This window comes from Macrobrachium rosenbergii, chromosome 37, assembly GCF_040412425.1.
Source record: "Macrobrachium rosenbergii isolate ZJJX-2024 chromosome 37, ASM4041242v1, whole genome shotgun sequence".
In the NCBI taxonomy this organism is placed as follows: domain Eukaryota; kingdom Metazoa; phylum Arthropoda; class Malacostraca; order Decapoda; family Palaemonidae; genus Macrobrachium; species Macrobrachium rosenbergii.
Window position 1 is genome coordinate 19,684,037 of NC_089777.1, and position 14,070 is coordinate 19,698,106.

The 14,070-nt window shown below is 40.1% G+C and overlaps 2 protein-coding genes across 4 annotated transcripts in view; one reads left to right on the top strand and one right to left on the bottom strand.

Moving 5' to 3' along the window:
• The window catches only part of LOC136825386 (irregular chiasm C-roughest protein-like), a 265,139-nt gene that overhangs the window by 144,867 nt on the left and 106,202 nt on the right, over positions 1-14,070 (top strand). The gene's annotated exons all lie outside the window — the stretch shown is intronic.
• Positions 4,687-6,600, bottom strand: LOC136825176 (trichohyalin-like). Its single transcript, XM_067081201.1, has one exon. The coding sequence runs from the start codon at positions 6,598-6,600 to the stop codon at positions 4,687-4,689; it is 1,914 nt and encodes a 637-aa protein (XP_066937302.1).

A 14,070-nucleotide genomic window follows, 5' to 3' on the forward strand; every position in this document is an offset into this window, starting at 1 on the left:
AGAAATCCAGTTTTGATGACAGAGACAAAGTTGCCTATGTCTCGAACTGGTATACCCACCCTTAAGTATGCCTGGCAGCTACTGGTTTCCTTAAGGAGACAGGCCACCATCCAAAAGGTGGGCAGAAATCCAGTTTCAATGACAGAGGCAAAGTTGCCTACATCTCAAACTGGTATACCCACCCATAAGTGGGCCTTACAGCTACTGATTTCCTTAAGGAGATAGGCGACTATCCAAAAGGTGGGCAGAAATCCAGTTTTGATGACAGAGGCAAAGTTGCCTATGTCTAGAACTGGTATACCCACCCTTAAGTGGGTCTTACAGCTACTGATTTCCTTAAGGAGATAGGCGACCATCCAAAAGGTGGGCAGAAATCCAGTTTTGATGACAGAGGCAAAGTTGCTTATGTCTCGAACTGGTATACCCACCCTTAAGTGGGCCTTACAGCTACTGATTTCCTTAAGGAGATAGGCGACCATCCAAAAGGTGGGCAGAAATCCAGTTTTGATGACAGAGGCAAAGTTGCCTATGTCTAGAACTGGTATACCCACCCTTAACTGGGCCTTACAGCTACTGATTTCCTTAAGGAGACAGGCCACCATCCAAAAGGTGGGCAGAAATCCAGTTTCGATGACAGAGGCAAAGTTGCCTATGTCTCGAACTGGTATACCCACCCTTAAGTGGGCCTTACAGCTACTGATTTCCTTAAGGAGACAGGCCACCATCCAAAAGGTGGGCAGAAATCCAGTTTTGATGACAGAGGCAAAGTTGCCTATGTCTAGAACTGTTATACCCACCCTTAAGTGGGCCTTACAGCTACTGATTTCCTTAAGGAGATAGACCACCATCCAAAAGGTAGGCAGAAATCCAGTTTTGATGACAGAAGCAAAGTTACCTATGTCTTGAACTGGTATACCCACCCTAAAGTGGGCCTTACAGCTACTGATTTCCTTAAGGAGACAGGCCACCATCCAAGAGGTGGGCAGAAATCCAGTTTTGATGACAGAGACAAAGTTGCCTATTTCTCGAACTGGTATACCCTCCCTTAAGTGGGCCTTACAGCTACTGATTTCCTTAAGGAGACAGGCCACCATCCAAGAGGTGGGCAGAAATCCAGTTTCGATGACAGAGGCAAAGTTGCCTATGTTTCGAACTGGTATACCCACCCTTAAGTGGACCTTACAGCTACTGGTTTCCTTAAGGAGATAGGCCACCATCCAAAAGGTGGGCAGAAATCCAGTTTTGATGACAGAGGCAAAGTTGCCTATGTCTCGAACTGGTATACCCACCCTTAAGTGGCCCTTACAGCTACTGATTTCCTTAAGGAGATAGGCCACCATCCAAGAGGTGGGCAGAAATCCAGTTTTGATGACAGAGGCAAAGTTGCCTATGTCTCGAACTGGTATACCCACCCTTAAGTGGCCCTTACAGCTACTGATTTCCTTAAGGAGATAGGCCACCATCCAAAAGGTGGGCAGAAATCCAGTTTTGATGACAGAGACAAAGTTGCCTATGTCTCAAACTGGTATACCCACCCTTAAGTGGGCCTGACAGCTACTGATTTCCTTAAGGAGACAGGCCACCATCCAAAAGGTGGGCAGAAATCCAGTTTCGATGACAGAGACAAAGTTGCCTATGTCTCGAACTGGTATACCCACCCTTAAGTGGGCCTGACAGCTACTGATTTCCTTAAGGAGATAGGCCACCATCCAAAAAGTGGGCAGAAATCCAGTTTTGATGACAGAGGCAAAGTTGCCTATGTCTGGAACCGGTATACCCACCCTTAAGTGGCCCCTACAGCTACTGATTTCCTTAAGGAGACAGGCCACCATCCAAGAGGTGGGCAGAAATCCAGTTTTGATGACAGAGGCAAAGTTGCCTATGTCTCGAACTGGTATACCCACCCTTAAGTGGCCCTTACAGCTACTGATTTCCTTAAGGAGACAGGCCACCATCCAAAAGGTGGGCAGAAATCCAGTTTCGATAACAGAGACAAAGTTGCCTATGTCTCGAACTGGTATACCCACCCTTAAGTGGGCCTTACAGCTACTGATTTCCTTAAGGAGACAGGCCACCATCCAAGAGGTGGGCAGAAATCCAGTTTTGATGACAGAGGCAAAGTTGCCTATGTCTCGAACTGGTATACCCAACCTTAAGTGGCCCTGACAGCTACTGATTTCCTTAAGGAGACAGGCCACCATCCAAAAGGTGAGCAGAAATATAGTTTTGATGACAGAGACAAAGTTGCCTATGTCTCGAACTGGTATACCCAACCTTAAGTGGCCCTGACAGCTACTGATTTCCTTAAGGAGACAGGCCACCATCCAAGAGGTGGGCAGAAATCCAGTTTTGATGACAGAGGCAAAGTTGCCTATATCTCAAACTGGTATACCCACCCTTAAGTGGCCCTGACAGCTACTGATTTCCTTAAGGAGACAGGCCACCATCCAAAAGGTGGGCAGAAATCCAGTTTTGATGACAGAGGCAAAGTTGCCTATGTCTGGAACTGGTATACCCACCCTTAAGTGGGCCTGACAGCTACTGATTTCCTTAAGGAGACAGGCCACCATCCAAAAAGTGGGCAGAAATCCAGTTTTGATGACAGAGGCAAAGTTGCCTATGTCTGGAACTGGTATACCCACCCTTAAGTGGGCCCTACAGCTACTGGTTTCCTTAAGGAGACAGGCCACCATCCAAGAGGTGGGCAGAAATCCAATTTTGATGACAGAGGCAAAGTTGCCTATGTCTCGAACTGGTATACCCACCTTAAGTGGCCCTGACAGCTACTGATTTCCTTAAGGAGACAGGCCACCATCCAAGAGGTGGGCAGCAATCCAGTTTCGATGACAGAGACAAAGTTGCCTATGTCTCGAACTGGTATACCCACCCTTAAGTGGGCCTTACAGCTACTGATTTCCTTAAGGAGACAGGCCACCATCCAAGAGGTGGGCAGAAATCCAGTTTTGATGACAGAGGCAAAGTTGCCTATGTCTCGAACTGGTATACCCAACCTAAAGTGGCCCTGACAGCTACTGATTTCCTTAAGGAGACAGGCCACCATCCAAGAGGTGGGCAGAAATCCAGTTTTGATGACAGAGACAAAGTTGCCTATGTCTCGAACTGGTATACCCAACCTTAAGTGGCCCTGACAGCTACTGATTTCCTTAAGGAGACAGGCCACCATCCAAAAGGTGGGCAGAAATCCAGTTTTGATGACAGAGACAAAGTTGCCTATGTCTCAAACTGGTATACCCAACCTTAAGTGGCCCTGACAGCTACTGATTTCCTTAAGGAGACAGGCCACCATCCAAAAGGTGGGCAGAAATCCAGTTTCGATGACAGAGACAAAGTTGCCTATGTCTCAAACTGGTATACCAACCCTTAAGTGGGCCTTACAGCTACTGATTTCCTTAAGGAGACAGGCCACCATCCAAGGGGTGGGCAGAAATCCAGTTTTGATGACCGTGGCAAAGTTGCCTATGTCTCGAACTGGTATACCCACCCTTAAGCGTGCCTGACAGCTACTGATTTCCTTAAGGAGACAGGCCACCATCCAAGAGGTGGGCAGAAATCCAGTTTTGATGACAGAGGCAAAGTTGCCTATGTCTCGAACTGGTATACCCACCCTTAAGTGGCCCTTACAGCTACTGATTTCCTTAAGGAGACAGGCCACCATCCAAAAGGTGGGCAGAAATCCAGTTTCGATGACAGAGACAAAGTTGCCTATGTCTCGAGCTGGTATACCCAACCTTAAGTGGCCCTGACAGCTACTGATTTCCTTAAGGAGACAGGCCACCATCCAAAAGGTGGGCAGAAATCCAGTTTCGATGACAGAGACAAAGTTGCCTATGTCTGGAACTGGTATACCCACCCTTAGTGGGCCTTACAGCTACTGATTTCCTTAAGGAGACAGGCCACCATCCAAGAGGTGGGCAGAAATCCAGTTTTGATGACAGAGGCAAAGTTGCCTATGTCTCGAACTGGTATACCCACCCTTAAGTGGCCCTGAGAGCTACTGATTTCCTTACGGAGACAGGCCACCATCCAAAAGGTGGGCAGAAATCCAGTTTCAGTGATAGAGGCAAAGTTGCCTATGTCTCGAACTGGTATACCCACCCTTAAGCGTTCCTGACAGCTACTGATTTCCATAAGGAGACGAACTCAACTGACGAATTCCAGACAATTATGAGAGCCAAATGAATGGGTCACTGACTGGCCTGACAACTGCCTTGTCGAAGTCACACCAAAGGCAGCTAGGGAGGACCCCAGCCACACCTTCAGAGGAACCTCAGAAGGTGTGGGGGAACACCTTTAGAGGAACCTCGGAAGTTGTGGCGGAACACTTTCAGAGGAACCTCTGAAGGTGCGGGGGAACACCCTCAGAGGAACCTCGGAAGTTGTGTGGGGGAATGCCTTCCTAGGGTCCTTGGAAGGCGTGGGGGGACGCCTCCAAAGGAACCTAGGAAGGATCAAGGATTCCCTCCCATGCCACCAGAGGTGCATCTTCGACCCTGCAACCGTCAAGTCAACCTGTGACTCATCCACACTGCCCTTCAGATGTCTCAAGCCCTGCATCCTTCCTGTTGCGCAAGCCAGCCAAAATTCCTCCATCAGCTATAGGTGGCTGGCATTGCGATCACATCTGCTGTCTGTCCCTTCTGAACAGCTGCCACGAGTTGGGCATCCTCAGGAATTCTTTCGTTCGTCTCCTTGTATTAGATCCTCAACCATCTGGGTTAGGACTGCCCACTGCTTCCCGTAGTCGTCCTTCTCTTGTTGGGCATTGCGGTACATCCTGTGCTGTTCCTCCTCTAACTTTTGCACTTGGTCAAGTAGGTCCTTTTCCTCACTCGTCTTGTCTGGGTCCTCTTCTTCGCGGTTGTTGTCCAGGCTTTTGTTTCTACAGTCCAGTGCAATGTGTTCCAGATGGAAGTTCCTCTGAGCAGTCCCATGGAGGAGCGTCATTAGCATATACTTATCCTGATTTCTGAGTTCTTCCTCCTGCGTCCTTAGGTGCTCCCTGGCACGTTTTCGTTCTTTAATTATATTCTCCTCTTGTATCGTACACTTTTCTCTCAATCTTTCACATTCTTTCCTAAGTTGTTCAAGCTCACGGAGGTTTATACTTTCTGCCTTCTTCAAAGAGCAGATCTCTCCTTCTGCACGTTCTAGCACTTCCTTAAGCGTGATATTTTCGGCTCCTAAATCTGTGACCCAGTTCTTCATGGCCTGGACTTCTTCTTTTAGAATATGGGCCTTCTCTTGTTCGTCTCCTAACTGCTTCTTGAGTAAAGTGATATCCAGGCATCTGTCTCTCAAATCTTGCTTAATCAAGGTATTTTCGCCTCCTAGTTCAGATACCCAGTTCCTCATGACATCAAGTTCTGACTCCAGTTGTCGTTGGAGAGCCATGTTGTCCTCTTTCATGTCCAGAATTTGATTTTCTAGTACTCCCAGGTGTAACTGGTCCTTCTCAGCTTCTATTGCTCTACGTACCAGTAATTCCTGCTGATGGTTTACTTCCCTCTCCTTCTCTTCATTTGCCCTCTTAAAACAGTCCCTCTCTGAAGCAAGCGCTTGATTGTTTGCTTCGATTTCCTTCAGTCTGAGGTCCAGTTTGTTGGCCTTGTCAGAAGCAACCTCCAGTTCTCTGTCTTTCTGTACCATCATTTGCTGGAAGACACTTCGTAATTTTCTTTCTTCGTCGTCTCTTTTCCTTAACAAGTGATCTTTCTCTTGCAGTTGATTCTCCAGAGACGCTATGTTATCCGTCAGTTGCTTTTGTAAGGTTTCCAGGGCATCATCTCGGCTTAAAACCAGTTCATAATCATCTTGCAACTTGCGTTTTTCAGCTTGCACTTGTTCCTTTTCAGTGTTCAGATGTTCGATTTCTCTTGTCAGTTCTGTTCCCTCAGCTGCTTTCTGTTCGAGCAGAAGATCCTTGTCCAAAATTTGCTTTTGAAGCCACGCAATCTCTTTATTTGCTTCGTCCAACAGGCGTTCCAGTTGTGGTCCTCCGTGAACTTGACAGATTTCCAGTTCCTTTGCTGAGGCCTGTTTTTCCTTATCCAGTTGTTGTGGATGTTGTCTCGGCAACTGAGGTTCTTGGTTTATGTCTTCCAGTTCTTCTTCTTCCTCATCATCAGAGCTGTCGAGTATTTCAGTTTCAAAAATTTGTTGTTCTTCCTCCTCCTCCTCCTTCTGCTCATCCGAGGTTTCGAAATCTTCGGTTTCCAGAGTTACATCCAAAGCGGGCACTTCCAGGTCGTCTTCTTCACAGTCAAGGTCATCGCATCCAATGAGTGTAAACGTCCAGTAAACAGCAAAGGGCAACGCCAAGGCCCCTGCCATCAAGACCATCCAAGGGACGGCACCGGCAAAGGCTGACGTGTCAATGCCTCCGCTGTGCGGTCGCGTTTCCACGACCTCTGGGCTACAAGACTCGGCGACGACGGCATGATGAAGAGTTTCCTGTAAGCGTCCAGTAATTGCTCGAGCGCGAAGTAAGTTGAGTAAATCCTCCTCGATCGACAGGTATATTTCGCAAACGATGAGCACTAGTACAAACACATTCCATGCAAATACTTGAAAGGCAAACATTATGCAAATGTTAACCGTTTACTCTGGCTTTCACTATGACTAGTTTTAGAATCTGCCACGACCTTGATACGTATCCGAAGGAGCGAGCGGGATTCCTTCGGAGTCCTCAATGAGGACTCCTAAGGAATCCCGGTGGGTGCTGGAGTCTTCCTCGGAACGGATTCTTCTTCTTCTTTTTCTTCTTCTTCTTCGCTTTCAGAAGAATGATGAGGACTCCTCATCATTTCTTGGCTCGTCTCCAGAGAATTCGTCTTCGTTTTCTTCGTCTTCCTCCCTTTTTTTTCTTCTTCTTCCCCTTCGTTGGGGAGTTCTGAAGACAGCCAGTCTCCGGATGCTCCTGGAGGCGCCGCCTCTGAAGAAGTTGCTTGAAGGATCGAAGCCTCGTCCAAGGAATCCCAAGGAATCCTCAGAAATCGTAATCCCCAAACCTCACCTCAGCTGAAATCATAAGACTAATTTTCCCTGTCTGATATTCTCCTTTATATCTGTCTACTCACGCCAGTCTCTCTATTTCTCTTTTTTTCATATTTCTCAAATTTATTGATGCCATATTTCGCTTTGTTGGTTCTGTTTTATCTTTCATGAAAGAATTTCTAGACATTCGTCTTTTCCATTTGCTATTATTATTATTAATTTTAAATGTTCACGTTTGGCTTTCATCAGTGTTTTAATCCGTAACTTTATTCTTATTAGTAATAGTATTGCTGTAGTGATTATTATTATTATTATTATTATTATTATTATTATTATTATTATTATTATTATTATTATTATTATTATTATTAATCAAACAAAAACTTCTTTCAGTTTTCTCTGAAGATGGAAAGAGATACCCACAAGATTCCTGTGTATAACTTGTTTACTTGTAAATATTTACATGCTACTTGAATCTCGAGTACTTTCAGGTCCTAACTGTGACCTTTTTTCAAGAGATGTGAATGAGCTAAGGCTGGTTCAAGGCCCAGCAATCTCTTGAAAAAGGGTCACAGTTAGGACCTGAAAGTACTGGAGATTCAAGTAATATGTAAATATTTAAAAGTAAACGAGTTATACACAGGAATCTTGTGAGTTTTTCCTTCCATTATTATTATTATTATTATAAATTTACACACGTCAGAGAGCCACATTCGTATTACAGTAACACAACCAGTACTTAAAGGAAACCATCCAACAACTTAACTCATGTCCATTTTTATTCAGGCCACCACCTTAATATCAAAATATCCATTTTTTCTTGTTTTTTACGTGCATTGCTCACTGTCAGTCCCCGGCGTTTGGATCGAGAAATCCAATAGATAAGAAAAATATGGACAGATTTATGGTATCCTTCACACAAAATGGTGTTACTGGGCGCTTTGAAAGGCACAAATATTGTTTTTTACTAAATGGAAATTATTGAAAGCAAACGCTATTCACAGCTCCTAAGGGAAACACCGCGGTTTTTGCTTGTGGCCTAGTGCTTGCATTATTACCTGTGAAGCATTTCATGTCACTCTAAACGCTTTGAAACACTTTTCATGGGCCTGTTTAATAGTAAATGAAAGCTTAGGCGGACATTATATATATATATATATATATATATATATATATATATATATATATATATATATATATATATATATATATATATGTGTGTGTGTGTGTGTGTGTGTGTGTATATATATATATATATATATATATATATATATATATATATATATATATATATATATATATATATATATGTGTGTGTATGTATATATATATATATATATATATATATATATATATATATATATATATATATATGTGTGTGTGTGTGTGTGTGTGTGTGTGTGTGTGTGTAACTGAATCACGAAAATATCGAACGTGATGAATATATAGATTAAGATAAAATCCACGAACGAAAGGGAAACACTGGAGTGCTGCGAGGCCTTTTGACTCTGTCGTCCTTTACTTAGCAGACTGAAGAAATATAAAAGTAAGTTTACAAAGAAAGCTCAGATAAATGACAGATGGGGATTACAAAGGAAAAATATGTACCTGGAATCCAGCACAATTGAAGAATTAGTAGAACTGCCAAAACAGGGTTAAATATTTAAGAGGATTTACAAAGGATTAGGATCAACCGTTCAGAAGCAGGGACAGGACAGTTAAAAGATAATACAAGAGGGTGAATGACCACCCAAAAAATATTAGTACAGCAAAATAATTCTCTTTTTTGTAAACATTAATAATTTTTGCAAGATGAACATTTTTACAAATAAAAAATAATATTAAACATACAAATACATAGAAAATATATATAAGGTAATTAATTTGTAATTAAGTCAGTGATTTTATCTTTTAGGTCATTCTTGAACATTTTTCTAATACAAGGGTCCAAATAACACATGCCAGGGCTAAGGTTAAAATTACAGGTGGAAGTAAGCTGGACAATAGCGGACTCCAATAGATTTCTTGAAGAGAAATCTTTCGATCTGGCAATCACTGAACTTTCAATCCAATTTATCCTGTGAGAGTTTTCACTTCAGTGAATGAATATAGCATTGGATATTTGTCCAGTTTTGACTGAATACTTATGTTGCTTAATACGTACATCTAAATCTTTGCTAGATTGGCCAGTATAAATAGAGGAGCATTCCAAACATGGAATTTTATATATTATGTTGCTGTTTTCTTTAGGGCTATTTTTTTATTAACATTCCTTTTAGTGTGTTATTATAGGAAAAAACTTAAAGTACGAAGTATTCTTCTATCTCTTAATACTAGAGAGAGAGAGAGAGAGAGAGAGAGAGAGAGAGAAGCCCAGGGCGTACTCAATCTCCAAGCATCAAACGATCGGGCCCTACTCCGCTGTGAGTCGAACAAACAATAATAACTAGCGGGCAAACAGGGCAAAAATGTTTTCCCGTGAAATTGATTGTTTTCTGTTTATCGTGTAAATAATCAGCTTTCGTGCACGAACAACGGAGCCTTTTTCAGGCGCACTGGCTAAGTTTTTCGCCTTATTATTATTATTATTATTATTATTATTATTATTATTATTATTATTATTATTATTATTATTATTATTATTATTATGCTAACATAATTATTTTAAATGTTTGAGTTTATTATTATTATTATTATTATTATAATTTTTATTAATTATTTTAAATGTTTGAGTTTTATTATTATTATTATTATTATTATTATTATTATTATTATTATTATTATTATTATTATTATTATTATTATTATTATAAAAATAAATTTTTCTGTAAACACTTAATCCGAAATGTTAAATGAAGAAACTTTTATTATTTTTATTACCATAAACCACATTATTATTTTTTATTATTATTATTATTATTATTATTATTATTATTATTATTATTATTATTATTATTATTATTATTAAACCTTAAATTTTTCCTGTAAACATTGAATCTAACAAGAATAAATGAAGAAACTTTAAACATATCCAGTTGGATATTTTTAAGTTTTTTGTTACCAAAAACCATATTAACTTTATTATTATTATTATTATTATTATTATTATTATTATTATTATTATTATTATTATTATAATTCTAAATTGCCAAATATTAGACGTTCAATTCCGCGATTTTATTCAGAACAGCGTATCAGTTCCATTTCGATCTTATACAAGAACATTTATGTAATCTTTCATCTTGAGGCTTCGATTAACTTATGGATTAAAATCAGCAATTCGCTATTAAGCCACCAGGAGGCATTACTTTCGTGAAGCCCAGGCCACCACGACATCCTCTGATCAAATTATCTTTAGTGGTATAACGCACTAATCAAACCATACAGTAATTTCATTTTCCAGTCACGAGGGGGCCTGCTACCGTCTAGTCTCAGATTACCATGACACTTTTCAGGGGAAATATCTTTAGTGGTGTCCTGTTGTGTCAAGAAATTTTGATTTGTTGACTTGTGCTGTAAAAGTAACAACAGCAATTGCTTAAAAGCACAGAAATGCACTAGCTTTTACTGTAAAAGTAACGAAAATGCATATAATCACAAAAATACACTAGTTTGTACTGTAAAAGTAACAAAGAGTGCACACACAAGTACACTATTTCTTACTGTATGAGCAAGAAAAAGTGCATAAAAACAAAGAAATACACTAGTTTCTACTGTCTAAGTAACAAAAAATGCATTAAAACACGGAAATACACTCGTTTGTCCTGTAAAAGTAACAAAAATGCACAAAAACACAAAAATACACTAGAGTGTACTGCAAAATAAAAAAATGCATCAAAATACAGAAATACAATAGTTAATGCTGTAAAAGTACAAGAATTGCTGAAAAGCACAGAAATAAACCAAATTTATACTGTGAATTAACCAAAAAATTTATACGAATTAACAGAAAACTGAAATACACCAGTAGTCTGGTCTTCATTACAACGTTTTATTAAATCTGAAACACGATTCTAGTCCTTTCGATTCATAAGATCACGTCACCGACACATCACGTCACGTCACCGTCCCATCAGCTGTGCCTTGTATTCCCACTACCCATCACAATCCCGTTCAGTTCGTGCCCAACCTCAGATTTAGCGGGAAGAGACTCGCATTTTAAGCACCGTCACGTCACGTCACGTCAAAATATTCTTTGCATGAAAACGTGTTGTGATGTGACGGTGGATGCCGTGTGCTTGATGGTGACGGGACGTGCTGGTGTGAAGAAGTCCGTTTGATTACATGTAAGAAATTCTCACGTACTTTGACGCGACGTGATGTTATAATGTGAATCAGCCTCTATTGCGAGAAATCAGGTCAGGTGAAACGGGTCATAGGTCATCTGTATCTGTTACACAGAGGAAATGGTAAAGGTATAGTTGGACGTATAATATAAAATATATAATAAAATGTTTATCTTTTCCGTTTTCCAAGTCGCGAACAAAGGGGATGAATTGGGTATAGAAAATGTGGGCTATATCTCGAAAAACAATGATAACGGAAATGATTGTTTTTGCTGTTTTGTTTCTTTGTTCTTGTTTGTTTGCGTAATCTGAGTTCACAGCTGCTCGCACAGGAATAAAATTCAGTCTGTTGTACTGAATACATGAACAGTTATAAAACAAGTTAGAGGAATTAAAGTAGTTTTTGAATGTCTCTTAAAGGGAGGATATTGTGAATGACCTTTGAACTTCTCTATTTCCTAAAATGTGGATGTACTTTTCACTGAAAGCCTTGAATTCCGGGAGGAAATGAAGAAAGAAATTCTGCCTTCTAAGGGGGATTCAAGCCTAAGTTAGTTAGAAGACTGTGGGGCATAATGAGCTAAGTATTCTCTTCAGTCTTCTAATTTGCATGCTAGTTAGAAGAGTTTGTGATATAATGAGCTAAGTACTGTCCTCAAGTCTCCTGAATAGTATGGGTGAGATTCGAACCCATGTGAAAGGGAGTTTCTTCATGAATATCCCCTCTTGGAATGGAAGGCTTCCAGTGGAAAAGTCTCAGAAATGTCAGAGTCTGCCAGAGGAGATTCCACTGATCTACGGTTACCAGTAGATTTGCTTTAAGAAAAACCTGCAACCCCTTGTTGTTGCTACCACCATCTCCCTCATCTCTCCTCCTCCTCCTCCAACAATTCCCCCAACACAGGCGCACACCTTTTCCTCCCCCACCACAACGCATCCGCACCCTTAATATGCCCTTTGCCCTTTCTCGACATTCCATTCAACCCTTGTTAAATTATTCAGATTAGTTCGCCAGAGCTGTATCAGGATTTGGTAGAGAGACTCGACTTCCCCGACGACGCCTCATGTTATATTCTTCTGCTGCCGTTGTCGACGGAGACCAAACTAATTTCCAGGTGGCGCTGGTGTCGCGGATGAGCGGGCCCCTTCTTCTTCTCCTTCTCTCTTCTGCGTTACCTCTTCTCTCCTCTTCTTTGTTGGAAGAACAGGCGATGAAGTCTTGCATTTCGTAGCTGAGATTCTGCTCTGTGTTTCTAGTAAGAAGTCAGCAGCAGGGAGCCATGGCTTCTTCTTCTTCTTCTTCTTCTTCTTCTTCTTCTTCTCTACTTCTTTGTTCGAAGAACAGGCGATGAAAGCCTCACGTCTCGCAGCTGAGATTCTGTTCTGTGCTTCTGGTAAGACGTCGGATACAAAGGAGCAAGTATTTTGTTACCTGTAACGTGATACTTAAGCTTATCTGAAAGGGGAAATACACAATTGCGTCTCTTGTGCTAAATCTTGGTAAATGTGCAGAACAAGGCCTCTACTTTTAGTAATGTATTAACAATCCTATCTATTTATTTATTAATTTTTTTTATTTGTCTCTGTTTTCTAATACTGCCCTCTGTAACTTCTTTCAAAAGAACAACATATTCTTTGGAAGTTTGAATTTAAAGTCAATGGCCCCTGTATGCTTGTTCCATATGAATACGTTTCATCTTCTGATTAATAATAATAATAATAATAATAATAATAATAATAATAATAATAATAATAATAATAATAATAATAATAATAATAATAATAATCTATTTTGATTTTAATTTCCAGAAATTCGCATCACGTACTTGTGGTTCCTGACTTGTATAAGCATATTTTGAATATCAGAGATAAATTAACCCATTTCTAGATCTTAACAGTCTTTTGATTCCATATTTCAAAGTCACATTACTATAAATACTTTGTCAAAATTTTATTTCTCATGTGATTTAACGACCTACAGATAAGTCACACTCATTCCAATTGCTTTGCATTCCAAGTGGAACAAGCAATAGGTCATCAGGAATGACGTGAAATATTGGCTATCATAAATTCCAGTGATACGGGAATGATAAATAGGTCTGATTTTTTTTTTCTTTTTTTTTGTAGCTGACGGTAACTATCTGCATTTGATAAGCGTTCAACGTTTTCAGTTGGTCTAGAAATTTCAGATTCTTCTTTTCTGTTTAAGTAGGATTTCTGCTAAGAGGTAAATTGGTTTTCAGGTGTTAAAAGATAAATACAATTTCAGGAGACAGTTTAATATAAGATACTTTTGATAAATAGGCTACTGTTGATGATGTCAATTTAGAATATGTTATTAGATGAGGTGTCATTTAAATGAAGTATGTAACAAGAAATTCTTGAATAAATAAAAAATAAACTCTTGAAAAAAATTGGGTAAGTTCCCTTTTTTTCGATATTTTTAAGGCCAGCTGCAAAATGAAATTGTTTCACTAGTCTTCGAGCGATAGAAAGCGAATTTTGGGAAAATTTTGAACGCTTGAAAAAAATAAATAGAATAGGTAGGTTGCTTCAGATGGTAAAAAAAAAAATTAGCTAAAACAAATGCTATCGCGCAAAGAACGTTTTTGTATTTTGTATTCACAAATATGTATAATTAACCTCCGGAAAATAAACCGTTTTACAGTAAATATTAAATTGTACCTGAAAATTAAACTTACCAGCTTAATCTCTGTTAGGAAGAGCTCAGAGGTCCATAGCAGGCCTCTTATCCACTTCGACACCGTAC